The sequence below is a fragment of the Mustela lutreola genome, chromosome 3, assembly GCF_030435805.1.
Source record: "Mustela lutreola isolate mMusLut2 chromosome 3, mMusLut2.pri, whole genome shotgun sequence".
NCBI classification, from domain to species: domain Eukaryota; kingdom Metazoa; phylum Chordata; class Mammalia; order Carnivora; family Mustelidae; genus Mustela; species Mustela lutreola.
Window position 1 is genome coordinate 31380893 of NC_081292.1, and position 26870 is coordinate 31407762.

The window sequence follows — 26870 nt, forward strand, 5'->3', positions numbered from 1 at the left end:
TAACCTCTCTATGTAACAACTCATTCTTGGGACCAGAAAACCTGGCCCTTGTCTCCCCTTATCTGGGCCTCAGTTTTCCCATCTGGAAATTGAAGGTTGGATGAGGTGATTCTAAGGTCTCTACTGAATAGCAGTGACAACAAAAGAAAAAGGGAACTTTGGATCTTTGATAACTGGAATAAACAACATGAGTTTTGAATCAGACAGATCTGGGTTTGAATTACAGATATTATTAGCTGTAGGAAGTTTGATTTCATTGTACTCTGCTATAAAATGGGACTTAATTAAGAGCTATATTGAGATTTAAATGAGAACAAGCCTATAATATTCCTAGCACAATTTGTGCTCATATTTTATGCTCCTATAAATGGTAGGACCATATTTTAAGGTCAGGAAGAACATAAGGCTGAGCACATGATCAAATCTAGTCATTTCCACTCTGGCACTCGAGAAGAAAGGGAGCGCATATCACTGTCCTTTAGCAACAGAGATATTCCTCTGCTGTGATGAAACTGGAGACGTCAGGTTTAAAAAAAGCACACACGCCTTCAGGGGAAGGCACCACATCTTGGCAAGAAATGTTTAACATAGTTTCCACCGTCACCAAACTCTTCCCCACCCACCCTCACACCCTGCTTCTATTTAAATCTCAGGCACTCCCCAGGTTTGTACTCATGTTAGCCAGTGCCCAGGCTACAGGCAGAGAGGAGACGGGTGGCATGGCTCTGGGAGAAAAGGAAAGAGAGGAGGCCCCGGCCAAACGTGCCCTCCGGAAGGTCCGCACAGCCACCCTGGTGATCAGCTTGGCCCGAGGTTGGCAGCAGTGGGCCAATGAGAACAGCACCAGGCAGGCCCAAGAGCCCACAGGTTGGCAGCCAGGAGAGACCCAGGACGCACCCCAAGCCCCTAAGTCAGTGGTCAACCCCACTCTCCACCAGCAAGCTCAGGACACCCCAAAATCCCCCTCCCAAAAGTCAGAGGGACATGGAGATGGACAAAGTTCAGAGGGAGCCACCGAAGTCTCTCCTATCAAAAGGAAAGAGGTGACCAAAACAGTTGTCAGCAAAGCTTATGAGAGAGGAGGGGATGTGGGCCACTTGAGCCACCGATACGAAGACGGCGACATTCCTGGAGCCGGGCACCCAGAACATGACATTGACAGAATCCTCCACAGCCATGGCTCCCCGACACGGAGGAGGAAATGTGCCAACCTGGTATCCGAGCTGACCAAAGGCTGGAAAGAGATGGAACAGGAGGAGCCCAAGTGGAGGAGTGACAGCATCGACACAGAGGACAGCGGCTATGGAGGGGAGACCGAGGAGAGGCCCGAGCAGGATGGAGAGCAGGTGGCCACCACCAGAATCAAACGTCCCTTGCCTTCCCAGTAAGTGAATGCCCCCCTTCGGCTGCCTATACTACCTCTGAGCCCCAACGAGCCATGGGGACCGAGAGAGCAGGGAAGTGCTCCCAAAGTTAGAATGAGAATCTTCAAAAGTAGGCAGGGGGCAAGGTCCTGTGGGGAAGGCTCTGCCTCTGGGCCAAAGGGGCAATGCCAAGCTAGACATGGACCTCAGGGTCAAGGACCTGTACTTTCCTGTTTCTTCCTTATGTTTTGAACTGAATACTCCAGTTTTAGCTTCAACAAAGATGAAGCCACCAGAGAAGGATGCCTGCATTGGGTATATTTTTAAAATAAAGTCTAGGTAGCAAATTGGGTTATTTCTCCACAGAAAATGTGCTTGCTGGTAGACTAAGACTGGGCAAATCTTTCCCTTGTCTCAAACCAGTCTATAGCATTATCAGGGGACACGTCTACCCACATGTCCCCTGTGGTGACAGGGGACCCTGTCCCGTGCCCGTGGGACACTGGTCTCTAGGACCCTGTAAACCACTGGGAGGCTGCCATCTAACTTGAGAGTAGGCTCTGAAGTTAGACCCACGTTCAAATTCCAGCTCTTCTCTAACAATAGTTGATAATATCATATTATATACTCAAAAGTGGCTGAGAGAGTAGATCCTAAATGTTCTCCTCTCTCTCTGTCTCACACACGAACTGGTTATTTTTCTAAGCCCATTTCCTCCTTTGTAAAATGATAGCAAGAGTAAAATTTTGAGATAAATTCTATTGTTTTGGAAAAAGTAAACAAGATTAAGGCTGCCAAGAATTCAGCACAGTACCTGCTCCCTGTGCTCCACGTATAAAAGCTGTTATTATTCACATAGATTCTACTATTTGTATTCGTTTTTATATTTTTCAAACTTTCAGAGGTTTGTTCTGTTTGTAAACAATGACAGAAATGCTATTAAAGCTAGGTCATTAAAATACCACGATTCTAAGACATTTAGATGTCAAATACACATACCCCCCAACAGAGGCTGAGCCAAACTGATACATTTATTCAGAGAAAAAAAACACATATTTCCTTTTAAGACAGTAACTCTACCTCCACGTAATAGAAAGTCAGGATATCTCACTCCACAACTATGGACTATCAAAATATGTGAAAAGCCTCTGATCTGATGACTCCCTTTGGAAATATTAGTCATGTAGGTGTGCTTCTTAAACTTTATGAAACAATCAGAAAGTAAAGAACAAAACTGACACCTAATTTGACAAAACCTGTCATACAGTTTATGACTTTAAAGGTGTTTTAAAAGAATTAGAACTATGACATCACATGCTTTTAAGAAACATGAAATAGCAAATCTAGATAATTGTAATAATGCTTACACGTTTAGTGCACGCCACAGATGGCTAACATGCTCTGTCCTTTTCTCTGTCACTATCTGATGAAGCAGGGATTATTATCCCAATTTAGGGACGGGAGTGCTAAAGCTCAGAGGGGAGGTTTTACCCAGCAAGTTAGTGACAAAGCTGAGCTGTGCTTGTCTTCACATACCGTGTTTTGAAACAGACATGGTGCTAACTATCCCTCGGTGCCTTGAGGGTGCTGTGGAGAGATTTGGATTTGTGCTCTACTTATATTAATACAGAAATTCATAATGAGAAATAGTTATTCTACCAGGAAATATGGAACCGTCGTCTGATTCTGGCCTTGTAGATTTGGGTGTGTGTGTGTGTGTGTGTGTGTGTGTGTGTGTGTGTGTACGTGTATGTGTGTGCACTTGCTAGACATGAAACATTAGAACCCAGCAGAATAAAGATTGAGGATGGCACAAAGAAGATCTTCTGTCAGCGTGATTCAGATTGGCTCCATGTCGGAAGTGGATGACTGGAGACAGTCTGAAATGCGTGTAGTCCTCTTGGGCACTTTCTCTGTTTCTTTCTCTGTTTATTCATTTAATTCTCACCATGTTCTCATGGGCAGGTCTAGATGGAGCATAAGATAAAGACACAGTAGAAAATCTGGATAAGATTTTTTAGCCTATGGGATTTGAACCCAGAGATTCTGGCTCTTGACCCAGCTCTCTTCACCACACTGTAAACTGGAAGTAGAGACTCACATACAGGACCTTTCTCAGGTTTTTAAAATCAAACATGTACATGGACACCTTCTTAGTGTGATGGAGAGGTGTATAAGTTTTGCATGAGAGACAATTAGGTTTGAATCATGGTTACTTTGGCAAATCCTGTCTCTTTGTCCTCACCTTAAAAAAAAAAATAGATGTAGCTCATACAGTTGTTTTGATATTGATTATGCAAAGCAATGGACCCAGAGGAACTCCTTAATAATTTGTACACATTATAACACAGGGGACCATTTCTTGTGATCCCAACCCTACAGGATACTAGGAGATTGGTCCTCAGGGTTGGGGCAGAGGATTGGGATTAAATCTCTTTCCTCTTTAGTTCCTCTTAGTCTTGAAGAACATAGGGTACCAGAATGTCGTACACAGAAACAACATCGCTTGGTGTCAGCAGTAACCCTAGCTGTGCCCAGGAAGCCTCAGCACAAGCCTGATGGGACTCTCAAATGCTGCTCGAGAAATGATCGTGACATTATTGACTAAGCCCGCGTGAAAGGAGATTCTGTTCGTTTATTTTTCATTCTAAGCACCATTCTTGACCCATATCCACCAATAGGGAGAAAATTATGTATCATGAATGTTTAAGAAGAAGGAAAGAGAGGTTTTTTGGTGGTGAAGATGTTCTATGGATTTAAAAAAAAAAAGTCAAGTTTGGCAAAAAGTAGAGATATTCTTTACTAACAGTTTTGCTAACTGGGTTTAACTATGAAAATGGTTTCTATTTAATGCTTTATTTTAAAAATGTTGAGTGTTTTGATTGTGTCGTTACAAGACTTGTTTGGTCCAGCTCCTCCCTCTGCCATACAGTAATGGCGTAATATTAAAGTGCCAATCACACATTCATCCTCCCCATGTTACAGTCAGCAAAAATAGTAATAGTGGGGAATAAGAATGCCATGTTATAGATAAGGGAATTGACACAGAGAGACACTAAGAAATATATTCAAGTCATAGAGTTAGTACGTGATTGAGTTGGGAAGGCTGGTGACAGAGCTTATGTTCTTAACCACTCTGTTAGACTGATTCTCTCAGCAGAGAATGGGCTCAAGAAAACGAAAATGGAGATCAAAGTGTCAGCTTAATTAACGGAATCCCAATAACACCCTAAGTGTAAGATCTGGGTACAACTATATTGAAGGATTTTGCTAGAAATAGAGCCGAAGTACAGCTTTCTGCTATTTGACCCCAATTCTAGAGCGTGGAACCCTTTCTATGGGTCTGAGGACAGTTACAAATGGGCAAGAAGAATCACGGGCCTGGCTCTCAAACCTGATTGATAGCAGACAGAGATAAGTGTGACCCTGTGAAGGGCTTGATAAACTCCTCAAACTGGCTAGACTTCCTGCGGAGAGGAGCAAGCAAACCAGAGGAGCAGATTCTCCCCAGCACCTTCCTGGGAATTTGGAGAAGGTGGCAGAAATTATTTGTTTTACTGACAGAGAAATGTTCCTGGGCGAAGGGGAGAAAGGCTCCCTATCTAGGAGAGTCTTTGGGGGTGGGGCCATGAAGGCAGGTCTTTGCTTTCTTCACACTGATTCAAGACTTAGACCAGAATATGTCACCTGGTGTCTGGGTGGCTCAGAGGGTTAAGCCTCTGCCTTCAGTTCAGGTCATGGTCTCAGGGTCCATGACCCTGTGAAGGGCTTGATAAACTCCTCAAACTGGCTAGACTTCCTGCGGAGAGGAGCAAGCAAACCAGAGGAGCAGATTCTCCCCAGCACCTTCCTGGGAATTTGGAGAGGGTGGCAGAAATTATTTGTTTTACTGACAGAGAAATGTTCCTGGGCGAAGGGGAGAAAGGCTCCCTATCTAGGAGAGTCTTTGGGGGTGGGGCCATGAAGGCAGGTCTTTGCTTTCTTCACACTGATTCAAGACTTAGACCAGAATATGTCACCTGGTGTCTGGGTGGCTCAGAGGGTTAAGCCTCTGCCTTCAGTTCAGGTCATGGTCTCAGGGTCCTGGGATGGAGCCCTGCATCGGGTTCTTTGATGAACGGGGAGCCTGCTTCCCCCCAACCCCTCGCCTGTTTGTGATCTCTCTCTCTCTCTCTGACAAATAAATAAATAGAAAGAAAATGTCACCTCCAGGCCCTGTGATATTTGAAACATCATTTAGTGATGCAGGTGAAGGCCACCTCCCAGAGTATTTCCAGTGCCAGAGAACTTGGTTAGGTTTGAAATATACCTTTCAGAATTTTTATTTCCTGTGGGGTTTATTCATATTAACCCACATAATTATTACTCCAAAATTATAAAACTATGATGCAATTAGTTCCTGTATTCTCATTAAATTGCTGAAAAGCCCATTCACATGAGAAAGCAATACTCAAACTGATGTCATTTGATAACAGATGATAACAGATAAATAAGTTTCTGAATTTGTTTCAGTGAATGAACGTACATTTTCCAACTAGAATGCTTATAATGTCTAGTACAATTAGTTACTTTGCACATACTTGGACAGAGGAAATATTTGTTGATTGACTATAAGAAAATTTGTTTATTAATAATGAAGAAACCAAGAAGCCAAGTTTAGATGAAATACTACTATCTTAAAATATGGGGGTGATGTCAGTCTTTGAATATTGCTTTGCTTTCTATAAATTTATACTATACTGTATTCCTAAAGCTCAATCTAAACTATTATTCACATTTTTACTTAAAGATTAAAAAAAAGGATTAGCTGGTATATTTTTTCTTATGTTCATTGACCAAGAAGATATTTAAGGTATAAGATTTTCTAATCCTGGGCTACCTGGGGGGCTCAATCATTAAGCGTCTGTCTTTGGCTCAGGTCATGATCTCAGGTCCTGGGATCCAGCCCTGAATCGAGCCCTGCATGGAAAGGGAGTCTGCCTCTCCCTTTCTCTCTGTCCCCGCCCTGCTTGTGTTCTCTGTCTCCTTCTATCTCTCTCTGTTAAATAAATAAATAAATAAATAAATAAAGTCTTAAAAAAAAATTCTAATCCTGATTTAAGCATGAACTTTCAGGCTTTTTAGAAATTGGAAATACAAAAACAATACAGAATGTTTAAAAGATAGAGACAAATACACATTAAGGTATTCCTCCTGGTACTTCATTTTTTATAATCTATGTTCCAATTCTTGCTTATTAGACGAATTTCTTTGCTTTCCTTCTCTCCTATTTTTTGGGAATTACAGTTTGACAATATAACAAATGGACATTAAGATTTAGGAGGTGATTTTGAAAAGATAAATGCTTCACTTCCTCAGAGATTTATTAACTCACTAACTTCAACCCTATTCCTAATGACATAGGGTTTCAAGATTCAGGGACTTTAAGTTCCTAATGCAAATTAGAGGGAAAAAACCCTATATCAAGGAATCAGAGGCCCATATTACATACAGTTTAAACAAGTTACCTTAGAAGGCTAATTTGAATATTTTTCTTTCTTTCTTTAAATCATAAAATCAATATGATTCCAACAGGAAAGATAATTAAAAAACAAAACAAAACAAAACAAAAAACAACAACTGCCATCCAGATACTAACAATTATTTTCAATTGTGCACATGCCACTGATTTCCTCACCTTGATGTGTACACATTTTAAATAGTTAGAATTTTACTGTATAAAATTGGTATTACTCTGATTATCTTCACAGATGTCTTTTAATGGCTACTTTTCAAAAAATTATTGAATGTTCAATAAGATCCTAAAACAGTGTCTGATACACAGTCAGTATCATAAATACCTTAATAAAAAGATGGAAAGTATGCCAACTTGGCCAGAAGTTTCTTATTTAAAAAAAAAAAAAAAGATTTTATTTGTCTATTTGACAGAGAGATACAGCGGAAGAAGGAATACGAGCAGGAGGAGAGGGAGAGGGAAAAGCAGGCTCCCAGCTGAGCAGGAAGCCTGATGCCAGGCTCCTGTGATCATGACCTGAGCTGAAGGCAGACACTTAATGACTGAGCCACCCAGGCACACCCAGAAGTTCCTTAAAGGAAAGATGTACAGTAGCTCCCCCTTATCTGGGGGAGATATGTTCTAAGACCTCTGTGAATGCTTAAAAATGCAGGAAATATTAAACCTATATATCCTATGGTTTTTCCTATACATATATGTCTATGAAAAAGCTTAATTTATAAATTAGGCACAGTAAGAAATTTTAACCACAATAATAATAGAACAATCATAACAGTGTCCTATAATAAAAGTTATGTGAATGTGGTCTCTCTTTCAAAATACCTTATAGTTCTATACTCACTCTTAGTCTATACTTACTCTATACTCTGTACTTACTCTATACTCACTCTCTATTGTTCTTTACTCACTCTTACTATGATGGTGTGAGATGATAAAAGGCCTATGTGATGGTGTGAGATGATAAAAGGCCTATGTGAGGAGGGGTGGCTGTGTGGCTCATAGAAGTGTCTGACTCCTGATTTCTGCTTGGGTCATGATCTCTCAGGGTTATGAGTTCAAGCCCCAAGTCAGGTTCCACACTAGGCATGGAGCCTGCTTGGGATTCTCTCTCTCCCTCTGTCCCTCCCCACTCATGTGCTCTCCCTCTTAAAAGAAAGAAAGAGGAAGGAAGGAAGCAAAAGAAAGGAAGGAAGGAGAAAAAGAAAAAAATGCATACGTGATGAGATGAAGTGAGGTGAATGATGTAGGTACGGTGATGTAGCGCTAGGTTACTGTTGACCCGATGACTCATTAGAAGGAGGTTCATTTGCCTCCAGACTGTAGTTGCCTGGTAATAAGGGGGAACTACTAAAACTTACATTTTATTATACAGGATGGAACTGTAGTCCATATTTGGGAGACACAAGTATGAGTTAACAAATTATGCCATTCTCCTCAATTTCTTCTGAGATGTTTCGACTCTTTTCTCTAGCAGGATGTCCCTGCCTCAAATCAGGTTAAGAGCTTTGGGTTGTGCTGGGATGGCCTTGAGCTCGTTATTCAAGACTATGCTCGTCATGGATTGCCTTGATTCTAAGGGGAGAAGGTGTTTGCTCTCATCTGATAATGAGATCAAGCAGCCCCTACTCTGGGAAGCTAAACAGGGACCGTCTATGGAGAGGCAGGTGATGGTGAGGACCAGCAGGGCTGAGAGAAATCCATCTCATTTCAGTATGGTATAATTCCTAGCACTTTTCCATACATGCGTGACTTTTAAAAACTGCAGTAACTGTGTACAGTTTTTTACATGCTATTTCCCAATTTACTTTGTCATATGTTTTTGTCCAAGTGGCTACAAAGAAGAGCAGCGCTCTACGTATCTGGTGTACCCCCAGTTTGAGCTCTGTCAAAATAATGAAACAATGCCTCAAGAATAGTTTTGAACACATAAAACATGGGAATTAGTGAAAGTTTGCCATCTAGTGGCTGTTAATGCCTCTTTCGAAAATGTTAATACAAATACCTGTGTCTCCCTATCCATGTCTGTGTGTCTGTGAGTTTCCTGCCTTTGGATAACCAGATTTCAGGAAGTGAGATTGGGTAGTGAGGAATACCCACGTTGGACGTGTAACTGTATTTTGAATAGAGCTTGTGAGAGTTTGGAAGAAAGGGCTGCTTAGCTCAGGCACACCGCTCACTCCGCAACTGCAGGAGGCTCTGCATCTCCTGTCCCAGTGCTTCCAGGCGTGAGGCCACTCGGTGCAGGGGAAAAGGAAGGATGGGTCGCTTGTGACGTTGAGGACTACAAATCTCTGACTTTTCCATAGTCCAGGGTTCATGTTTTACTCACAAAGGCAAAGAGATTCTAGGAAAAAGGGTCTAGGAGACTGGAGATTAAAAAAAAAAAAAAAAAACAGACAGAGAAATCTTTTAAAGACAAATTTTGCCCATTTTAAAATTGGCCTGTACCTTCATGTCACTACCGATCTATACTTTCAAGGCTGTTTTTTGTTTTGTTTTGTTGTTGTTTAATAAGAAAATAGCTCATTCCACATTGCAAAGACACACACAGCTGTCAAACACAACTCATCTACTTATTGGACTCTGTATCCGTGGGAATGACAGACATCCCTGCACAGTGGGGAGACATTGACTTCAGCTCAGACAGTGGGTGTTTGAATTCTACCTTTGTCAGTGGTTTAGGGCAGTATTTTGCAGTAGTTACACACACAGGCCTGGTTCAAATCCCAGCACTATCATTTACCAGGTTTGTGATTTTAAGTGAGTAATTTAACCACCCTGACCTCAGCTTCCTCATCTGGTAAGAAGAATAGTCAGACCTGTCTCATAAAATGATTGTAGGAATATTAATATAAAGTATTTAGAAGAATGCCAGCACAAAGTATTCGATAAAGGTTACTATTGCTAGCAGCTGTCTTCCATCTTTACAACTTGATATTCCAAAATTTGTGGCACATCATTGATACTAATATAAATATGCTCTCATCAAAAATCTATATATGAACATATATACTTACGTGAATAATACAATGTATATATGCTACTATAATAAGCCTTATTTTGGGGAAAATAACTGGTTTCTGAAGTCCTATACAAAGTGGCTTCCCTTAAAACATTTATATGATTCCAATGCTAAAATGTTATCACCATATAATTTTAAGACATTCATATTTACATTATATTTGTGAAAAGAAGATTTTTTTCCTGAAATAGAGTTTAATACTTTTTATGGTGCACCAAAATGAGGACAATGGTCGTTGTCAGCTCTCAAGTAAAAATAAAGAACAAGGGTGTGACTGTTCTAATTTTTCTCCTTTCATTTCTAATTTATTGTCTTATGATTATATTGTTTATAATGAAGAAAATCACACTTACAGAAAGACGCCTACGTGCAGGAAGTACAAAAAGAAAGCAGCACTTGGATGTTCAGAATCAGGATCTTGATTCTTCATTCTCTCTCCCTTTTAGGGCAAATAGATTTACAGAGAAACTCAGCTGCAAAGCCCAACGGAAATACAGCCAAGTGGACAGCCTGAAAGGGAGATGGCAACAATGGGCTGACGAACACATCCAATCCCAGAAGCTCAATCCTTTCAGTGAGGAATTCGATTATCAGCTGGCCATGTCCACCCGCCTTCACAAAGGAGACGAAGGCTACGGGCGTCCCAAGGAGGGAACCAAAACGGCGGAAAGGGCCAAGCGAGCTGAGGAGCACATCTACAGAGAGATCATGGACATGTGCTTCATCATCCGCACGATGGCCCGCCACCGACGAGATGGCAAGATCCAGGTTACTTTTGGAGATCTCTTTGACCGCTATGTTCGTATCTCAGATAAAGTGGTGGGTATTCTCATGCGTGCCAGGAAGCATGGGCTGGTTGACTTTGAAGGAGAGATGCTATGGCAAGGCCGAGATGACCATGTCGTGATTACTCTACTCCAGTGAACCTTCCGCAACGAAAGCCAGACTTGACCCACTGCTGTCTTAATGCCAAATGCTAATGCAGTAAAAGTTAAAATGCAAACCACTCTGTAATAAGTTAGTAAATATTAAACAATTTTTACATAAATGACTTTTTGGGACTCTATTTCTGAGGAAGTTTGAAGATTTTGAAGAAGTGCACACAGCCTATCAGAAGGCATGTAGAGTGTTAGTATACAGTAATGGCATAAATATTTGAAATTCTACTTACCCTTTAGGCAAAAATATTTGGCTATTGCAGAAATTATTATAGATCTTTAAACAGTTGCCACATCTAAGAAAAATGCTGATTTTAGGTAAACATTAGCAGTTAAGTTTGGCAAACTAAAAATACTCTAAGAAGCTAGACTTTGTATTATTATTTCTATCAAAGCATCACTTATAAAATAAACGCATAAGTAAAAAGTATCCAAGTCAGATGTGGAGATGTGGAAATTGATGAAATTTCTCTGTTAGCTTGGAATTTAGAAGATTTCCAATAGGAGTTAGTTGTCCTTTTTGTATGATTTGCACAAATCACATAAAAACAAACATTGTTGGCGTTCTTAAAGCTAAAAGAGAGGGTGGTAGGTTTACCATCACTGTGAAAGTAGTACACAGGTGAGAGATACAGAATTAACTGTCTTTTAGGACTTCTTGGAGGAGTTTATTTTTTCTCAAAACATTAATGCATCATGCTGCTTACACTTATGTCAGTGTATACAGTAAAGTAGGAATACAGAAAATTCTACAATGAAGTGGAATATTCAGTGTAAAGGAATCTGATAGAATCATTGGAAAATTAGAAACACATTGGAGTCATTTTAATTTTCTTGATGCTCTAGCAAATTTTATGAAATACCTGAGAGTCATAAAATGGCATTATTAGTTTTGCCAAAGTAAAATAGCCGTTTCATATAATGACAAAAGTTTAGTGGGCATTAATCCATTACTTATTTTTTCTCAGATTTAATGTGTCTTACAAAATTCTAAAAACCAACTGAGTAAGATGTGAGGTTTTAATTCTTACTCATTTCACTAAATGTTGGTAATTATAGTAATTTCATGTTAAATACAGAAATTAATGTCAAATTATAATACCTCAAGGTAATAGATACATTCATAATTGTTAGATGTTAGGTTTACTATAAAGTATGGATTAAACTACTATAGGAATTATCTTTGTTTTCATGTATGATTCTCTTTCAAACTGAAAGTTCCAATATCTTCTTAAAGAAGAATGTGTATTTTTGTTTCCCATTACAAATTAATGACCAATATTTCTAAACAAAATTTCATGTAAGATCTACACTTCTATCACAGTGAAACCTATGTCAACATTTAAAGTCATTCACAAGAATAAAATATATTTTCTATGTTTTCTGTTCTTGTTTATATATTACTGTTTTTGGTTTTTTTTAATTTTAAATTTTTTATTTTTTTAATTTTTTATAAACATATAATGTATTTTTATCCCCAGGGTACAGGTCTGTGAATCGCCAAGTTTACACACTTCACAGCACTCACCATAGCACATACCCTCCCCAATGTCCATAACCCCACCCTCCTCTCCCACACTCCCTCCCCGCAGCAACCCTTCTGTTTGTTTTGTGAGATTAAGAGTCACTTATGATTTGTCTTCCTCCCAATCCCATCTTGTATATATTACTGTTTTAATGTTATATTCCACAATACAACTTTATTGTGCTTGAAATACAACAAAATTATAGAGTGCAAATTGGGTTACTTCTAGTATTTGTGGAATATTTAGACCAAGGCTTCAAAAGAATTTCCTCATATTCAGCTCCAAACGATAACCATTATGCAGCCACTGGAGCAGATAGTCCAAACTTCATTTTGTCGGAATCTGAGGATGGAGTTAGAAAAGTCGTCTCAGAGAGCCTACATTAACACTCCTCTGAATAAGGTATGGCTGTGAAGTCGGAAATCTAGTTCCCTTAGAGGAAAATGCCTGCTGTGTGAGAGAATTTTATCCAAAAACTTCATGATAAGAAAATGTATAGTTGAAAAACAGCTTTTAGACAAAAACAAAACAAAACAAAACAAAAAACCCTCAGGTGGCAAACGTCCTCATAGTTTTTATAGTTGTCAAAATAATGAAAATTACACATGAAATACACATCATCAGTAGCATTTTACCAATGGTAATTTTATATACTCAATAAGCAGCAGTATACAATTGGTTTCCAAATCTTAGAATTTTTCTTTTCCGAATTTTTAATAAGAAGTTTTAAGAGTTTGGGGGCAGTTGAAATGTACTTTTTAAATACCCCTTCTGTCCAGACCACCAAATGTTTGACGACTTTCAATTATTATAACTTGAAGTTTTAGACTTCCTGATTCCCAAGTTCACCTTACCATTCTTTCCACCGACTCCCAACAGGAAGTCAGTCAGTCCTGCGTTCGAGTTTTTACACCTATATTCATTTGCCTTCCACTTTGAATTTGCCAAACTCAAGTGCCTTTTCTCAATACTACGAACAGGTATATTGGGTGTTGATTCTCACATGATGTGGGGATAATTCTGTGTAAGACAAAACTTTGTCAATGGGAACCCCTGCTCATGGAAGTGCTGCCGAACTTCAAGTCACTCTGTTCAGAGGTAAAAGGAGCAGAATTCCATCTGGTCCCTGCTAAAGTGGTCTCAGTGAAGATGCTCCCTTAGGATTCCTAGAATGTTCCTTTTTATCCCCAATACCTACAACATTTCCCTAGTACACAGTAAGAACACAGTTAATTTCTATTGAATTATTTGCTTTACAAATGCACTGTATGATCTGATCTCTCAGGCTAGAGGTTTTCAGAGAACTATGGTTCACTTTCCATCATCACAACAAGGATGCTGTGCCCATTTTGGGGGCATGTTGGTATCTAACAAAATTACATTGCATTTAATTTTTTTAAATTTTTAAAAATATTTTATTTGACAGAGATTGCAAGTAGGCAGAGAGGCAGGCAGAGATAGAGGGGGAAGCAGGCTCCCTGCTGAGCAAAGAGCCCAATGTGGGGCTTGAACCCAGGACCCTGAGATCATGGCCTGAGCCAAAGGCAGAGGCTTAACCCACTGATCCACCCAGGCATCCATGCATTTATTTTCTGACCAAGAAATTCTACTCCTAAAATTTTCCTTGAAGATAAAACAATATGAAAACATATGCATAATGCATTATTAATTATTTTAAATTGTAAAATACTGGAAAAACAATACATATGGGAGCATTGCTGAATAAATTATGGTACATCCACACAACGGATGCAGATCTAAAAAAAAAAAAAAACTTTCGAGAACTGGAGTTATTTTCAGTGTGTATACATATGCATACACACATATACACACACTGGATTATATATGTGCATGTTTGTGTGTATATATAAGTGTACATACACACACACACATAATAGAGGATACCCAGAAATAATGAAATTGATTTCCTGTAGGGATAGGGGGAATTGGGTTCAAAGAGACAAAATTCTGCAGAGTTTGACTTTTGAATCCTTTATCTTTTTTTTTTTTTAAAGATTTTATTTATTTATTTGACAGAGAGATTACAAGTAGGCAGAGAGAGAGAGGAGGAAGCAGGCTCCCCGCTGAGCAGAGAGCCCGATGCGGGACTCGATCCCAGGATCCTGAGATCATGACCTGAGCCAAAGACAGCGGCTTAACCCACTGAGCCACCCAGGCGCCCCCTTTTGAATCCTTTAAATGCTTACATATACAAAAAGTAAAATTAAAGACAGAAAAAATGAAATTGAATATAAATAAAATAAATCAATTCTATTTCAAATTCTTAACCACATAGGATAAAAAGTGTACATAAGTGTTGAATACAATATTTTGATTAAATATCTTCAGTCTAAAGACAAAAAAACCTGCAAAGGAATATTCTACTTTTGTTGTATAGGTGTAGCAATTCTTAAACTACAATGGGTATATTGTCAGAATAAGCATATCAGTAATATATTGGTATCCTCACAGTGGGAGAAGATACAAACATGGAGTGAGGGAAGACAAGGAAGAAGTCTGTAATGTTAGACTGCTATTAGAGATGTTAGTGTGCATTCATGATGTGGATTTACTTCCTGTCTCCTAAAGGCCCTAGAAGCAAAGCGATTGAAGCAGCAGCAAGCACATCTAACATTTAGATTTCTGGGTGCCTGGGTGTCTCAGTTGGTTAAGCGTCTGCCTTTGGCTCAGGTCATGACCTTAGAGGCCTGGGATCCAGCCCTGCTCTCTGCTCAGTGGGAAGCCTGCTCCTCCCTCTCCCTCTTCCTCTGTTCTCTCTCAAATAAATACAATCTTTAAAAAAAAAAAATAAAAATTCGGATTTCAGAATATCATTCTTCTTGAAAAGAAACCTGACTACTTGGAGAAAAGGCTGCTTCTAGGATTGGGTTACAAAAAGTACAGGTAAATCTGGAACAGGGCCAAGCACCCAAGAAAATGAAGAAATGTACAGAAGTCAATTTGACAGGGTACTCACTGGTTATATAAAGGACAGAAATAGATTATAACACTTCAAACTAAAAAAAAAAAAAAAAAAAAATCCATTAGTAAATGCCAACTAATAAATGTGCTGAGAATGAAAGAAAAATCATTTTACAACAATTTCTTTAATTCAGGCAAGAATCCTCAATGGATACTAAAAACCTGAAAATCTAGAGAACAGAATAACTACAGTATTAAAGTATTTCCCCACACATACTGTATTAATAACAAAGGGAAAATGATAGTAATGCAAAAGCATAGTGGACATCATATTAGTCAGTTAATCCAAGCTATTATAACCAATAAAGGGATAAACATATATATGTGCTTCTTCATATGCAGAGAACACAGCATCACTTCTGTGGTTTTCTTGCCAAAAATGCGTAACCTAATCATAGGAAAAAATTTAGACAAAGCCATGCTGATGAACATTCTGTAATCCTGAGCTCTTCAAACACATCACTCATAAAACACGAAGAATGACTAATGAACTCTTAAAAGTTAAAGAAGATTAAAAACTAACTGTAATGCAGGATCCTGGATTGGATAATCGATCAGGAAAAATAATGCTTTGATGGACATGATTAGGACCATTGGTGAAATTAAAAGTGGATGGACGTTGTGGTGGAAGGGGGAGATAGTGAGGAGAGAAAAAAAAATAGTTCTTTAAACATTCTAATACCTCTTGGTTAAGAAATCCACATATTGCTCTTGGGTATATACCAAGGAATTAAATTGGTGGTCAACAGCTTAGCTTTAGCAGATACTGCCAAGAAAAATGTCCAAAGTTGTTTCACTTCACATTTTAAGACAGATTTTACTCTTAGGAATTGCCAAAGTTTTGTCTTTTTCGTTGAACTTTTTCGATTTGTAGTTGATTATATATTGTGTGACTGAGACATCCATTAGATCTGTGTATTATACAAACCTTCCACCCTGTTGCTTGCCTTTTCACTTCTAATGATTTTTGATGAAAAGTTCTTAAAATTTTAATGTAGTAGAGCTCATTTCTTTCCCTCGTGAGTGCTTTTGTGTCCCATTTAACAAATGTATTCATACTCAATGTTCATGAAGATATTCTGTATTGCTTTACTATTTTACCTTTTCCATTTAGAGCTACAATCTGTAATTTTTGTATGTGGTGTGAGATGGATCAAGATTATTTGTTCATTACACATATCCAATTAATCCAGCACCATTAATTTAAGAGAGCATACTCTCCACTAAGCAAGTGCCATCTTTTCAAAAAGAATAATTTTCTGGACCCTTGATTGTGATTCTCTCTTCTGTAAATCCTTTTGACCAATATCACATTGTCTTACTTAGCTTTTTAATCACAGGATCTGGTGTTCAAGACTAAAGCCTCATTCTTCAGTGCTTCCTTGGCTATTCTTTGTCTTTAAATTTCCACATAAATTTAGAATCAACTTAATTTCCAAAAATAAACCTGGCCAAGATTTTCATTGCCAATAGAGATTGATTTGGGGAACTGACATCTTTCAGTATTGTCTTCCAGTTATGAATATGGTATATAAAGACTGGTCTTTTTTGCTATATATGCAGTATTTTCAATGGTATTACAAAGGACAATACTCTAAGCTTCATTTTCTAATTATTGGTTGTACATGAAAAAATGAAACATTTTTATATTGAACTTGTATTTGGTGAACTTGCTTAATCTAAAAACTAATTCTAAAGTTGGATCTTTTTGAAATTTTCCACGTCCACAATCATGTCATATACAAATGACATTTGAAGTTCTTCCTTCCCAAACCTTAGGCCTCCTTTGTTGCTTTTTCACTGGTTGAAACTTCCGGAACCAGGTTGCATAGAAGTGCTGATAGCAGTTATTGCCAGGCTTCCTACCTCTGGGAGGAAACTTTCGGCAAATCACTATTAAACATAATGTTTCCTGTACATCTGTCAAGAATAATCTTTTTAATCATTAATGGTTAAGGAAGAACCTTTCCTAGTTTGAGTTTTTATGCTAAAACTGGCTGTGAAATTAACTAAAAGCTTCTTTTGCTTCTACAGAGATGATCATGAAACTTTTTTTTTTTTTCTATAAATCTGGTAAATGGTATATTAAAATGTTAACAGCTCTTGCTTTCCTGGAATAAACTTAATTTGGTTATATTATCCTTTTATATATGGCTGATTTGATTTGTGGCTATTTTATGTAGGATTTTATAACTATATTCATAAGAGACTGTTTTAGAACTTTACTTCCTTGTAAGTATTGTAAAGTTTTGGTATCAAGGTCACGCTGGCCTCAAAATGCAATATCTGAAGTTCTCTCTTAACACCCTGGGGAAAGTTCATCTAATTAAGACTGACTTTTTCCCCTTAATACTTAAAAGAATTACCTAGTGGAATCATCTGGACCTGGTTTTTTTTGTGGACTATTTTTTTCATTAACAAACTCAAATTCTGCAATACAGAAATCATTATTTCTTCTTGGATCAGGTTTAACAAATGCTGTTCCAAAATCTTTTTTCCATCTTACCTACATTGTCAAGTTTATTGATGTAAAAATTGGGTGACAATATGCTCTCCTTTTTAAAGTCTAGAAGGCTCTGTAGTAATGTCTTTCACTTTTCAATGGTACTTTTTCTTCATCTTCCTAGAGGTTTAGTTTTATTATTCTCAGATTTTGTCATGTGTCCTGGTTTAAATTTTACTGACTTCTATTCCTATCTTCATTTTGCCCTACCTTTTATTTTCATTAGGTTTAATTTGTTGTTGTTCTAGCTTCTAGAAATGGAGGCTTAAGAATCTTTTCTTCTGCCTATCACTTAATATTACCATATCCCCAGAATTTATCTCAAGATTTCTCTCTTTTCACTCACAGTCTATAATCTCCAAAGGCATTTCATTTGTAAGTTGTGGCTGCAATATCTACTTGTAGATTGTTGATTTAAAAATTTTTTTTAACAATGAAATAGTAACACCTCTCCCTATCAGCTAATTTCTCATAACCAATCTTATTTCCCTATCTGCTGCTTCTCTTTTTTGTACATCACTCATATCAATGGATAATTTACCCAGTTCCTAAGTAAAACACGTAAGAATTATCCTTCTCTTTCTGACAAGTAGTAATGAAATTGTGTTAACACTAATTCCTAAATCTCTTTCAAATCCATGCTTCCTTCTTGATCACTATTGCTACAATTCTTATTCAGGCCTCATCATTTTTCCTCTGGACTGTGTGTAAAGGCTTGTCTCCTGGTCTCCAGTAGTTTTTCTCTACCAATCTAATTTTCAGAGATCTTTCTGAAGTGTAAACGTGATTGTATCATTCCTCCGCTTGAATTTTCTTAATTGCTCCATGAGATAAAAAAAAAATCTAAATTTCTTGCATCGCACATAACGAAATTCTTTATGTCATCAGTCCTACCTTGCTACGTACTCCCCATCAAAAAAGAAAATAACGTGGGGCACCTGGGTGGCTCAGTGGGTTAAGGCCTCTGCTTTCGGCTTGGGTCATGATCCCAGGGTCCTGAGATCGAGCCCCATGTTGGGCTCTCTGCTCGGCGGGGAGCCTGCTTCCCCCTCTCTTCTCTGCCTGCCTCTCTGCCTACTTGTGATCTCTGTCAAATACATAATAAATGAAATCTTTAAAAAAAAAAATAACGTAGTTTAAAAATATCAAATGACTTACGTACTTCTTCAAAAGCCAAGTACCCTCTTTTCCTCATTTTTTAAACTATCATGCTCTCTCTACTTGAATGCATCCTTCTATCATTACTATTACCACCACCACCACACTACCCGAAACTACTAAAAGCATTTTTTACACATAAACCATAGTAGTAGGCTTAATCAAAGACTTCTTAGATATGAAAGTAACTTGATTTATTCAATAAATCCAAACTCAAATTTGTATTTAAGTATTTGATTTTATTTGGTATACATCACTATGACCTTATTGTAACTGAAATCCAATACAGGATTTTTAAAATTATTTATTTTCTTTTAATTTTTAGTCAACTCCACAAAGACAATAATACTGCTGTGGAAGACCAAAGGGGGAAAAATGATACATTTATTTACAATTCTCTATATTGTAAACATTTAATCTATATACTGTTACTAACTTATAATGAGAGAGCTTTATATAGACAAGGAATTGATGCCCACATTTCTATTCACATTCAGCGATAGCATATTAAATAGATCAGATTTTGTTTTCCATTAGCATTATGCTTTTTTAGATAATTATCTAAACTTTCAAAAGATCTAAATATATTCAAGACCTATACAACTAAAACTACTAAAGCCAACATATTTGGCTTATAATTTCCGTTTTAGAATAATTTAAAGTGCTATAAGCAACCTGGCAATCAACATTTTCTATAAGAACAAAACTACCTTTAAACATTAATTTACAAGAAAATATACAATGTTTATCTGGAATAGCTGAAATTTCAGCACAAGGTCACTGTCACATGTATAACAGCAGGATTTTTTTTTCTTTTTTGCATAACATGAAGCTTTGAAATTAACTGATGAATGACCACCACAATGGCATATTATTGGTTTCCTACAAAAGAGGATAAGAACTACTAGTATATTCTATCTTGTCTTTTTTTTTTTGAGGTCACTTGACAGTAAGTTTGCATATTCAACAAGTCTACTGAGTTACAATATTGTCTACTATAATCATTGCCCTTTTATAACAGCAAATGCTAATGGTAGTAATAATATATACCACTCAAAAAAACACACTTTTTTTTTTCCCTTTTGAACAGGAACCTATATTTTGGGAGTTGGTGTGCAAGAAGGCTAAAACAACAGAACTATAAAACAGTGTATCTGACACAATATGTTGAAGAAATATGCATCTGTTTCATAGTTTTTGTACTTATGATAATGCCCTGCTAAGCTACAAATATGTAAATAGTATATTTTCTCGCTTGATATATTAAGTCCACTAGAATCAAGTTCTCATTCTCCTTTGTATTATATAACTTTACCAGATAATCCAATCATGAAAGTATATGCCCAAACCTGCAGATCATGTGCACTGTGGTCTATTACAACCAGAATTCTCTTCAATTTTCATTTTTATTAAAATGAAATTGAGAATACCTGAAAATTAATAAAGAGAATGTTGTAGTATGAATTAAAACTAGAACTCAGTGGTTAATGGACTATTCATTATTTTGGCATGTGTTTTTTCCTTCACAAGAATGACTAAGTTGAGCCTGTCCAAAAGTCATCTGTTGCAACCTCACAAATACCTCACAGCATTATCTAGTCTTTATTCTCTCAATGTCCCAATTAGACTGCTCTAGTAAAACAATCAACAGAGTTTTAAAAATAATAAACCAAAAGAGGTTCAAAAAAAGAGCACCATCCTATTAGGAGACTGAGATAACACGGACTGTAGATGAGGTGGTTACTATGATTAAAATGCTGCCAAAATTCTGACAAAACCCAAGCTGTTATACTGCATGGACCCACACCATGGTCTAAACCCAAAAAACCCTGGGACAGAAACATGATTTTAAAAATAAATTCTAAAATTATAGCTGTAAAAAATGGTGATACAATTAATTTTAAAGCACAAGTGACATGTTACATTGTATTGCTTCTTGAACTTTCCAAACAATGCTTGTCCATGTCAGGTTTGGGCCATTATCCTGCTAAGACAGAGAGCATTACATTTATTCAAAAGCCCAGATTTCAATGTCTTGAATAAAGAAATCTTCCTTCTTAGAAAGTGTATGATTCCCAAATGTTTTACAAGAATGGCTTCTTCCATGGTAGAGATCTCCATCAAGCCAAAGGGCAAATTCTCCCCTGCAATACATAAAAGAAAACAGTTTTAGCAATAATCTCTTAATACTTATGCCCTAAGTTGTAAGATAAATATTGCAGGAGTTGTAAAATAATAATTTTAATGTGACATTTCAATATTCAAAACTCTAAAATCATTTGTTTTTTCAAAACCCTTTCCTACTCTTCATACTAGTACAAAGCAATTTTGTTTTGCTCACATCCCAGTATAAAAATCACTTAGTGCACAGATTAAGCAACAAAATGAATCCTCTAAAATTAATTTCACATGGAATTCTTTTTACTGTACAGGTGCCACTCTGTTACTCTTTGCCTGGTATTACGAGTTTCTCTTTGGTAAATGGTTTTAATATATTTGACATGAGTTAAATATTTAATGTATTTAACATGAAAACTCCTTCTCATCTAACATTAACATGCATGGTTAATATTAAGAGTTCAATCTCTAATTCACAACTTGGGAAACTTTAGACTTCAGTTTGCTCAAGGTCCCATATATAATATTTGTTGAAACCAGAATCTAAATCAGGTCTAACTCCAAAGCCTATACTTAGGTCCATCACATCATGATTTACATTTGGGGGCTCCTGTTTGTAATTCTGGAATATCAAAGTCCGTGTTGCTCTAGGTTTCTGAGCCTGTACTCTCCTTCTTCAAAGACTGTAAACTGATCTTAAGTTGCTATCAAATGACCCAATGTTTAGTTTAGCTAACTGCAATCATGTGGTATAATCAAAATCAAGTTCCAGCAGACATCTAATGACATTACGTATGTTATTTTCAAAGATTCAAGGCATCTTTAACAGCTTGAAATTATCAGCCATTTGCCTATGAGGACTTCCTGGAGAGCTAACTGAATCATATTACGACTACCAGTTGGAGTAAGGCTGAATGACTGCCTGCACCCCACCAATAAAAAAAGGTGTAATTGGAACATATAAACATATGCTGATTCCAACAACTAAGAATAACATGGTTTTTAGTTATCTGGTTAGGTCCCTCAGAGAAAGCTATAATAACCATGGTAATTTTTTAATCACTGAAATCATGTCTTCCAAACACCTACCTATAGAAAAGCTTAAGAGAAATTTGTTAGAATCACTCAGGATAATGAATATTCTTGCATACTAACAAAATTCTGCAGCCTAAATCAATTATTGTAAACCCTCAGCTGTGGGAAACAAATAGTACTTTTATAAGTTTGGGAATTATTTAGCATACTTTATATCTGATCCTGAAGGATGGAAAGAAATACCAAAAGAAGGAGTCAACGTTTGCTAAGAAGCACTATTTGAAAAGTCTAGGCTAGGAGAAGTAGAGCAAACTACTTCCAAACACTGTCTTTTAAAGACTGAATAAAGTTGGGGTGCCAGAATAAACAAAAGTTCTCATAGTGCTTGCTATGTAAAGGGAATCAAATTAATGACTGAAGCATCCTGTTAAAAACAAAGTAAATAAGAAAACAAATTCCTATTATTCTCCTACGTATCAATCCAAATAGTCTCCAGGGTAGAATAAAAAGGAAACAATTGGATCTATTTAATACACTGGGAGAAACAACATACCATTGTGTTTTTTAAAACATTTGAGAAGGTCTAAGATATTAGTGTACTTCACTTTCAAATATCAAGGAGTCACTCTACTCTAAAAGATGGGTTTTAATCAAAAGGGAATCAACAGCATTTTAAAATGAATAAACAAATATTTTATCAATAGTTTCACATACTACATGTAAGCACCTCCCTGTAAAAGTATTTTCTTAATCATAATATACAAATTAAGATATTCTAATGTCCAAACTTTCCAAAAATAACTGATTTTATAAATAACACAGATGAATAGTTTTGTTAAACACCTCATGGTAAAATATTCAAGAGACTTACCCTCCACCACCAAAAGCTAGTGAATCCATGTCTCCTTTGATAAAAAACATATTATCTCCTGTCCACTTAAAGACCTACGTAAATAAAAAGAAAGCTTTAAATATGTAGATGAAAACAGTTACTATATAGAGTTAGTTCTCCTAAATCCCAAGTACTTAACAAAGCCTAGATTGACAGTAAGAGGAATAGTACAGTATGAACAAAAGACTGGGTACAAGGGTCTGATGCTTTTGGGCTTCAGTAGTTTTATGACTAAGTTTGAAAGCACACAACTTTCATTTCCAATTCCTCAAATCTTATTATCTTTTTATACATAGTTCTCTTTTCTTTGTCAAGAACTGGGTGGTTAGTGAAAAAAGTTGAAGCAGAAAATCAGTTAAAAAATTAATATACAGAAGCCATTAACTTTTATCATTAAACATAAATGTACACTAATTTGATAATACTTTGATATAAGGCCAAGGTCTTTTCTTTGGATACAGATTTGCCTATCATCATTCTTAGGTAAGCCTACTACATATGTTTATGGTTTCTAGTTTCAATTTTTTTAAAGAGCAATGAGGACATAAAAACACTTAAGAAGTCCAAGAGCAAAATTTCTAGATGTTCATATTCTTAAATATCTTTTTTACTAATCTTCCATGGGAATTTTACTTAAACCTAATAAACAGCCATTTCTAGTGCTGCACCTCACCTTTTCCTAAGTATTCATTATACTTTTCAATAAAATAAACTTTTTAAAATTTTTTTCAATAAAATAAACTTTAACATTCGCTTTTTCATAGTTAGAAAACATGAAATTTGTAACATTATCTGGTAGAAATAGCATAGAAAGATTTAAGAATAAGCACAACTGACGCTTAAAAAATCTGTAACGGAACCTGGGTAGTTCAATCAGTTGGCCTCTGGCTCCTCCTGGTTTTGGCTGAGATCATCATCTCATAGGTGGTGAGATCCAGCCCCACGTCAGGCTTCATGCTTAGTGGGGAGTTTGCTGCTCTGCCTCTCTCTCCCCCTGCCCTCACCCCCACCCTGCTCACACTTTCTAAAATGAGTAAATAAATCTTTAAAAAAAAAAATCTGTAACAATTATAAACTTCCAGTTAGCTGCAGGCATCGGTTATATTTTATGAGGGAACAGAAAGCACTGGTTAATCTGGTGAGCCAGTGAAGCACAAGACATCTAGTGTATTATCAAACCCTTCCTATTCTGCTCATCATAGACACTATTTTTAAAGACTACTTTTTTAACCAACTGTGCTGATTCCTTTTTCAAGATTATAATTTCACTCTTAGGAAAGGTTTGACACACTGAACTTTAATGTATCTAAGATGCTACGACTGCATGCAATGTTTTAACGACTGCATGCAATGTTTTAAACAGTCAACATATTGATTGAAATTCATGTACATCTCTACATTTTAGATCTTACTGGCAATGGAAAGATTTGTTAATTTGTTAATTTCAGTTAATCTAGCCATAATAAAGAAAAAGAAATCAGGTAATTAACTGATTTAAACCCAAATGATTTATTTTTTAAGTTTTCAATACTTACATCATGCAACTTAGTAAATGAAAGTTTCTAAGAATTTCACAAAGGCAATTCAGAACAGTAATAATGATGTATACTCCTTACTGAGACCATGATGTATGTCTGATACTATGTCAAGTGTTGTATATATGATTCTCATTTAATATTTAAACAATCTTGTTACATTTTATGGTTCCCATTCTATCCATAGGAAAGCTGGACCTCAAAATGGTCAAAAAGTGCTAAGTTACAGTTAGTAAAAGATAAGAGTCAAATGCAAGTGTGTATGACTCCAAAGTGCATGTTCTTTTCATTATGCCATCTATCTCTTTATAAACTGGATTTTGGAATAATTGTCCTTACCTCAAACTCTGGACAGAACGTAAAAACAAAGGTCTCTCCAGTACCATAAAAGCCATCACTCACTTTAAATGGCTCAGATGCTAATGCACCAAAAACCTAAGGATTAAAAAAAGGCATGCTCAATGACATGACTATTAATTTGCTTCATTAAGCATTACCTCACTATTTAGGTTTAAGTTAAGATGTAAAAACAACCAGAAATGTAATATAATTTTATCTACTTCTACTTAAAAAGGAAAACATGATTGGCTATTAAAAATTTGTATTATTGTCAAGTACAAAGCCTATCACATTCTCAATGGAAAATTTTTCCTAGTTTTGAAATCTAAAAGGATGCTTATTGGGGCGCATGGGTGGCTCAGTCATTAAGCGGCTGCCTGGGGCTCAGGTCATTATCCCAGGGTCCTGGACTGAACCCCACACTGGGCTCCCCACTCAGCAGGAAGCCTGCTTCTCCCTCTCCCACTCCCCCTGCTTGTGCTCCCTCTCTTGCTGTCTCTCTGTCAAATAAATAAATATAAATCTTCAATTAAAAAAATTTTTTTTAAATTAAAAAAGGATGCTTATTATGACAATTAAACAGTCTTAAAAAGTGATTATTGGGCACCTGGGGTGGCTCAGTGGGTTAAAGCCTCTGCCTTCGGCTCAGGTCATAATCCCAGGGTCCTGGGATCGAGTCCCACATTGGGCTCTCTGCTCAGTGGGGAGCCTGCTCCATGCCCCCCCTGCCTGCCTCTCTGCCTACTTGTGATCTCTCTCTCTGTCAAATAAATAAATAAATAAAATCTTTTTTTTTTTTTTTAAAGTGATTATCACATTTCAGGAGAACGTATATGCACAACACACATACAATAAGGATAACAAGTTACAGGGGGATTACAGGATTTAGGAAAGCAAAAACCCTTCTGCACAGGTAAACATTCTACTACTAAAATGGTATATGCTCTTTTTGTCTTCATTAGACAATAAATTCAATGAGGGAAGGCTTTTGGTCTAAATTGCTTGGGCCTGTAATGCTATGCTTTTACACAGAACAAGATACAAAACATAGGGGCGCCTGGGTGGCTCAGTGGGTTAAGCCGCTGCCTTCGGCTCAGGTCATGATCTCAGGGTCCTGGGATCGAGTCCCACATCGGGCTCTCTGCTCAGCAGGGAGCCTGCTTCCCTCTCTCTCTCTCTGCCTGCCTCTCCATCTACTTGTGATTTCTCTCTGTCAAATAAATAAATAAAATCTTTAAAAAAAAAAAAAAAAAAAAGATACAAAACATAAATAACCTAAAAAAAAAATGAGTGAATAAGGAACTGGGACAAGGTATTTCAATGCTCTGGGTCTAAGTTTCCACATCGTAAAATGGGAATGTAGAGAGTTTTATAGATGATTTCTATAGTCACTTTAACAATCTTAATTTTTGATAATCTATTGATAATCTGCTTTTACGGTATTTATATTTTTAAAACAGACTTTCTTACTGAAAGGTGTAAGCATATATATATACATATCTCATATAAATACAAACACACAGCTCAATGTGGAATTATCACAAAGCAGTCTCATTTGACCTTCAATTAGAACAAGAAACAGAACATCATTAGCACTTCAGAAGCTATCCCTGTGCCTCCTCAGCATCACCACCTCCACTTCCCCAGGGAAGTTAAAAAGCCAGAATACCATAGATTTGTTTTGCCTGTTTATGAAATTTCCTTAAATCCATTTGTAAGACAGTTACTCCTCAGTGTCTGATTTCCAACTCAATATAACATTTGTGACATGAATCTATGCTATGGCACGTAGTAAGCAGTTTCTTCATTTTTGTGCTGCAATTACCTTTTACTGGGTGTATAACTTTGGGAAAGTTGATGAAATTCTTTCAGTCATAGTTACTCTTCTTTAGAACAGTGATGATAAAAGTATCAATCTCATAGGGTTTTGATGATTAAATAAG

General features: G+C 36.9%; 2 protein-coding genes across 19 annotated transcripts in view; one reads left to right on the plus strand and one right to left on the minus strand.

Moving 5' to 3' along the window:
• The first annotated feature begins 667 nt into the window (after nucleotides 1-667).
• Nucleotides 668-11165, plus strand: ABRA (actin binding Rho activating protein). Its single transcript, XM_059165783.1, has 2 exons — nucleotides 668-1384; nucleotides 10348-11165. The coding sequence occupies exons 1-2, from the start codon at nucleotides 675-677 to the stop codon at nucleotides 10823-10825; spliced, it is 1188 nt and encodes a 395-aa protein (XP_059021766.1). The 5' UTR covers nucleotides 668-674; the 3' UTR covers nucleotides 10826-11165.
• An 8061-nt stretch (nucleotides 11166-19226) lies between these two features.
• OXR1 (oxidation resistance 1) overlaps nucleotides 19227-26870 on the minus strand; it is a 443393-nt gene continuing 435749 nt past the window's right edge. For 17 of the 18 annotated variants that reach the window (XM_059165785.1, XM_059165794.1, XM_059165790.1 and 14 more), the window contains 3 exons: nucleotides 24928-25023; nucleotides 23033-23106; nucleotides 19227-21152 (listed from right to left, as the gene is read on the minus strand). In XM_059165785.1, coding sequence (XP_059021768.1) covers nucleotides 21017-21152; nucleotides 23033-23106; nucleotides 24928-25023 — 306 coding nt within the window. In that variant the 3' untranslated portion in view covers nucleotides 19227-21016. The remainder of the gene's footprint in view (nucleotides 21153-23032; nucleotides 23107-24927; nucleotides 25024-26870) is intronic. The other variant, XM_059165791.1, reaches the window with a different exon arrangement.

Coding starts and splice junctions, on each gene's coding strand:
- ABRA (XM_059165783.1), top strand. CDS start 675: ATGTTAGCCAGTGCCCAGGCTACAGGCAGAGAGGAGACGGGTGGCATG. Junction 1,385..10,347: donor AAACGTCCCTTGCCTTCCCA/GTAAGTGAATGC, acceptor TCTCCCTTTTAG/GGCAAATAGATTTACAGAGA.